We start from the raw sequence: 6301 nt of genomic DNA on the forward strand, positions 1-6301 counted from the left end.
TGATGCTTACAATATCATTGGAAAGTATTTTATACGGTACATGGTAATACAAGATGTATTTAGTGGCCACCACAACCCAACTGAGTGTGTATCTGATAAACACCTGAATCTAAACACCTGTGTGAGCATGCTTGACACTATAAGGTTTCTCCATAAGAATGTTCAAGAGAGGGTGTGGGGACCCAAAGACCTGTCCCCATAAGACACGATGGCAACACAGGGAAGACTGGAGCCACAGACACACAGCAGCCTCCAAGCCCAGAGTCCCGGGAGTACCCCAACAGGGACAACCGCACCCCCCAGAGAGAAACAGAGGGAAGCCCCGGGCGACCCCCAGCAGCCACAATGCAGAAGCCCCAGGAAGCTGCAGCGACAAGCCCACAGGCCCTGCCGGCAACCCGCTACTCCAGAGCAGATCCGGTCATGGACACAGAGTCCCAAGGTTATACCACCCCCCAACAGAGGCCCGACAGAGCCAGGGCACCCAGGCCCCAGCAGGCATCCACCAGGGTGGGCGGGTACACACCCAAACACCCAGCCCTACATGCCGAGAGCCACCAACGCATCGGCGGCAGAGGGACCCACCACCGAAGGGGAGTTTGAAAGGGGGGAATTAGACCCCACATTAAATAGGGGCCCCAAAATAATCCAAGACAAGGGACCACCCAAAACCCAACCTGAGACATAAACAGGCACACACAAACAGCCCGACAGAGCCTCTGTCAGGCCATCCATGCGCCCCACCCACCCGGCAGCGACCGCAAGCCGGCCCCAGGCCGGGGGCCAGAGCAGCAGGGAGAAGCAGCTGAGGACCAGGCACACAAACAACCTCACACCACAGTCTCGGAGAAGCCCCGGCACGCCACCTACGCACCTCCCCATACACACAGCACACAGCCCCCCCCCATCCCCTGCCCCCCACTGCTAATGTCACACCAGGCTGACCAGCCAGTGCCCTGTCAAAGCGAATCCACGCCCCCGATCGCTGCCATACACCACCAATGACCATATACACAACCACAGCTGACCCCCTGCCGGAACCCGGCAGCCACCCCGGTCAGACGGCCGGACATTGCAACCAGGAACCTTGATCTACAAAATCTGAACAACCCAGGGAGAACTGGACCACTGGCCCTGCCCTCAACCACCCCCCAAGGCCCAAAGCCCACTCACAGCCCAGACCCCAACCAGGCAGCCTACACCCCCTCCCTGCCCCTGACCCCAAATGTCAAACAGAGAACAGGGGTGTAACAAAAAAATATATATATATACTGTAAATAAATAACAAGACCCCACTCCTCCCTCCTCCCACTCAAATAAGGTGCTGATGCATGTTGTTATATAATGCGTTTAAAATGGGGGGGGGGGGTAAGGTGGCGACTGGCACAGAACCCCCCCCCCCCCCCCCCCCCAGAAACCAGGCGGGCCCCTTCCCCCCCCCCCCCCCCAACCCTTGCTCAGAACCCTAAATGTCTGCATGCTACATCTGTGACTACTGTAAACATGTTTACATCTGTGACTCTAATGTAAACAACATGAGTGTATCTGACTCTTTTGTTAACAACATGGCTACATCTGTGATTACTGTAAACAATGTGACTACAAATGTGACTCTACTGTAAACAACAGGTTTACATTTGCGACTCTATTGTAAACAAAATGTTTACATCTGTGACTGTAGTGTAAACAAGATGACTACATTTGTGACACTCCTGTAAACAACATGACTACACCAGTGACTCTACTGTAAACATGTTTACATCTGTGACTCTACTGTTAACAACATGGCTACATCTGTGATTACTGTAAACAATGTGACTACATATGTGACTCTACTGTAAACAACATTTTTACATCTGTGACTGTACTGTAAACAACATGATTGTATCTGCTACTCTACTGTAAAAAAACATGACTACATCTTTGGCTCAACTGTAAACATGACTACATCTGTGATTACTGTAAACAACATTACTACATTAGAGACTATTGTAAATGACATGTTTACATCTGTGACAACTGTTAAAACATGTTTATTAATAATAATAATAATAATAATCATTTTATTTAAAAAGCGCCTTTCATGACACCCAAGGACACTTTTCATCTTTTACGCTACTTTAAACAACCTGACCATATCTGTGACAACTGTAAACAATATGACTGTGTATGCAACTCTACTGTAAATAACATGTTTACATTTGCGATTCTACTGTAAAGAACATGTTTACATCTGTGATTCTGCTGTAAACAACATTCAAGGATTCAAGGTTCTTTGTCATTCGCATCACATGTGGCACATGAGGTGAGGTGCAATGAAACTATGTATACAGGGTCCCAGTTACATCCAACAAAAATACAAATTGTAAAGAAAAACACTAGTAAGATCCAAGACATGAACTAAGAAATATGCTAAACTAAGAATACACCAAACTAAGAATACACTAAGCACTAATAGTACAAAACAATGAGCATGCATCAGGATAGTACAAAACAATGCGCCAAACAACAGCAGCACGAACATGAGTCTGTGTGAGCAGATGAGGACGAATGAAACATGTTTACATCTGTGAGTCTACTGTAAACAACATGTTTACATTTTGTAGTTCTATTGTAAACAACATGTTTACATCTGTGAGTCTACTGTAAACAACATGTTTACATTTTGTAGTTCTATTGTAAACAACATGTTTACATCTTCAGTTCCAGGAACCCATCATAATCTGAAAGCGTGTAAAACATTTACAAAACCTATTTTTATTTTACAGAAAAGAGCTGTAAGAATCATCACCAGAAAGCATTACAGTCACCCATCAAGCACATTATTTTATCAACTGAACTTATTGAAATTCCATGATTTAGTAGATTACAGTATTTTATCAGTTATGTATAGGGCTCAAAATAACACATTACCATTAAATATCCAAAGAAATTTTGTTAAAAGACAAAGTTGTTACAATCTTAAGGGGATAGAGATATTTGTCAAACCAAAATTCAGAACTAGTCTGAAGGGAAGGTCTACCTCAATCCAAGGAGTTGGATTGTGGAATGTTCTAGAGAGTGATGTGAAAAATGTCAAGTCAATGTGTACATTTAAGAAAAAGATCAAAGCTGGACTGTTAAAAAAGTATATATGAAGTAGCTTAGTGTGTGTTTTGTATTAGAATTAGAAAAATTAAAAAGTTATTCATTTTGTTCTGTTACTTGAAAATTATTATGATTGAAATAATTGTTTGAAGAAAGGTGCAGATATAATAAGATTTTTTTCTTCTTTCTGCTGCCTTTCATTTGAAATCTCTTGTATCTTTTTATATTGTTATGGAATTGTTTTGTACTTTTTAAAAATGAATAAACTTTATACCATACCATACCATAATCTCAGAGGTGACGGGGCTTTCTCTGTTGCAGGTCCACGACTGTGGAATGAGTTACCACTGCTTGTCAGGCAGGCCCCTTCCCTCATTGGTTTTAAGTCTCGCTTAAAATCCCACCTTTATTCCCTGGCTTTTAACACTGTGCGATCTGTTTTGAACCTGTCTGTATTCTACAGTGTTAGCCATTTAGTTATTATCGTATTATTATTCGTGTCTATATTTTTTATTTTACTTTAATTTATGTTTGCTATGTGCGTTGCTTGTTTGTTTTTTATTGTACAGCACTTTGGTTGGCCTTGTTGCTGTTTTAAGCTCTCAAGAAATAAAGTGGTATGGTATCGTATCTGTTACTCTACTGCAAACAACATGACTACATCTGTGACTCTACTGTAAGGCAGCACGGTGGCGCAACTGGTAGAGCTGCTGCCTCTCAGCAAGAAGGTTGCCGGTTCAAATCTTGGTCTGGGGGCCTTCCTGGGTGGAGTTTACATGTTCTCTCCGTGCATGCGTGGGTTTTCTCCAGGTACTCCAGTTTCCTCCCACAGACCAAAAACATGCATGTTATACTGACTGGTGACTCTGAATTGTCTCTAGGTGAGAGAGTGAATGGTTGTTTGTCTCGTTTGTCTCATGCCCCTTTTGCACCGCCCCTAATAAGCCCCAACTCTGCTCAGCCCGCCACAGAAAGAACCCTTTTGCACCATCCCTTTAGCTAGTATTTTTAGCTGATTTGAGGCTGATTCAGGACCTCTTTTCATTCCTGCTTCTCTGGTGGGACCGAGCAAGCTCAGCTGAGCTGAGTCCGGACCGAAACGTGAATGCAGGACTCTGATTGGTCAGGGGGAGGAGTCACTGGATCTCAGAAACTTTTCACTGAACTGCCATTTGCAATTTATCTGGATGCGGAGCAGCGGCTGGATCTATTTATAACAATAATGACAACGCTGTGTTTAATGTTGAAGTCCAGGTGTACTTTGTGTTTGGTGACCGACTATAAAATTCGAGCGAGCGATGTCACCGTGGAGGATCATACGAGCTGCCGAGCCGTTGAAGCCCACGAGGCCGAACCCCAAGCCCCGGCCTCACCTGCTCACGAAGGCCGGATTCGAGCCCTGGTAGGCGGGAGGACCGGGATGGAGGGACGGGGGGTGGGGGAAACGTTTTTTTTTATATTTTATGTATAAAATATATATATATTTTTTTTATCAGTGAAGATTAAAAATAAATAAACACTGCCGGCTTTATCGTGAAATCCTGTTTTCCCTTTGACTTTATTAAATAATCTGTTAATTAAAAGTTCATTCAACTGAAAAATTATAAAAAGACAAAATGATTGGATCTCAGGAATATTTCCCTCAAACATGTTTAAAGAAGAGACACAGCCTTTAGTTCAACTTTATTCTAACCCACAGATGTACAAATCACAAAACAAGCATTACACTTTAAATTAAAGTTTTAAATCAAAGCTAAACTTTAATTCAAAGCTAAAAATAATTTATATACAAGAAAAAATAATCTGTATACAAGAAACAAAACCACAATGAGTGCAAATACCTCAAATGATGAAGAAAAATATAGAATTTTAAATATAGATATCCTGATGCTTTTCAGGTAGAAAAATCTAAAAAAGTTAAATCTGGTCCTCTGGACGTTCAAAAATGTCAGGGTTTGGTGGACAGGAACGAACCCAGTAGTGCAGACAGGACTCAACTCGGCAGATTAAAAAACTAAATACTTTAATGACGAAATAAAAGGTAACAAAACAATAAGCTGACGTGGCAGCAAAACTTACATGAACTAGAAGACTCAGGGGGAAACTCAAAAAGGACTCAGGAAGCTCAGGGAAGACTCAGGAGACGCAGGAAAACACTGAAGACCCAACGAATACGACGCGACCACGAACAAGACAGAACAGACAGCTTATATACAAGGACAAAACGAGACGTGATTACCAACAGCTGTGACGTGACAAGGGTGACACCAATTAAACTGAAGAGGAAACACTAGGGAAACACAGACACAAACGGAGCCAGTAAATGGTACCATCCTTACAGTACCCCCCCTCAAGGACGCCTCCAGGCGTCCCCAAAAAATCCCCTCCCGAAGGACTAGGGCGGGTGGAGGGCGGCACTGCAAGGGTGGAGGGCCAGAGGAAACACAAGGAAAAACACAAGGACCTGACAAAACTAAGGCAAAACACAAGCAAGAAAACACAAAAGATCTGAACGGTCAAGGTACCGTCCCTAGAGTCATTGTTCAGGGGGGCGGCCGGGAGGCCGTCTATCACGGGACCCACGTTCAGGGGGGCGGCCGGGAGGCCGTCCATCACGGGACCCACGTTCCGGGGGGCGGCCGGGAGGCCGTCCATCACGGGACCCACGTTCCAGGGGGGCGGCCGGGAGGCCGTCCAACACATAGGACCTTGGAAGCCGCGGCAGGCGGCGGTGACGACTTGGAGGCCGCGTCTGGCGGCGTAGACGGCGTGGAGGCCGCGCCTGGCGACGTAGATGGCGTAGAGGCCGCGTCTGGCGGCGTAGACGGCGTAGAGGCCGCGTCTGGCGGCGTAGACGGCGTACAGGCCGCGTCTGGCGGCGTAGACGGCGTACAGGCCGCGTCAGGCGGCGTAGACGGCGTACAGGCCGCGTCTGGCGGCGTGGACGGCGTACAGGCCGTGTCTGGCGGCGTAGAGGCCGCGTCTGGCGGCGTAGAGGACTTGGGGCTATGGAGAACTGCAGCGTGCGACTCGGGGCTCTGGAGAACTGCAGCGTGCGACTTGGACGACCATTGAGGCGAATCCTCTGTGGAAGTGGAGAGCGCCGACCCCTCTGGGGATGTGGAGAGCGCCGACCCCTCTGGGGATGTGGAGAGCGCCGACCCCTCTGGAGATGTGGAGAGCGCCGACCCCTCTGGAGATGTGGAGAGCGCCG

General features: G+C 46.2%; 1 protein-coding gene across 1 annotated transcript in view; it reads left to right on the forward strand.

The window, feature by feature from the left end:
* The first annotated feature begins 345 nt into the window (after nt 1-345).
* The window catches only part of LOC119425558 (ephrin type-A receptor 7), a 103514-nt gene continuing 97558 nt past the window's right edge, over nt 346-6301 (forward strand). The window contains exon 1 of the mRNA XM_037693084.1: nt 346-442. Within this exon, the coding sequence (XP_037549012.1) occupies nt 346-442 (97 nt within the window). The remainder of the gene's footprint in view (nt 443-6301) is intronic.

The sequence above is a fragment of the Nematolebias whitei genome, chromosome 19, assembly GCF_014905685.2.
Source record: "Nematolebias whitei isolate Nwh7 chromosome 19, NemWhi1, whole genome shotgun sequence".
NCBI classification, from domain to species: domain Eukaryota; kingdom Metazoa; phylum Chordata; class Actinopteri; order Cyprinodontiformes; family Rivulidae; genus Nematolebias; species Nematolebias whitei.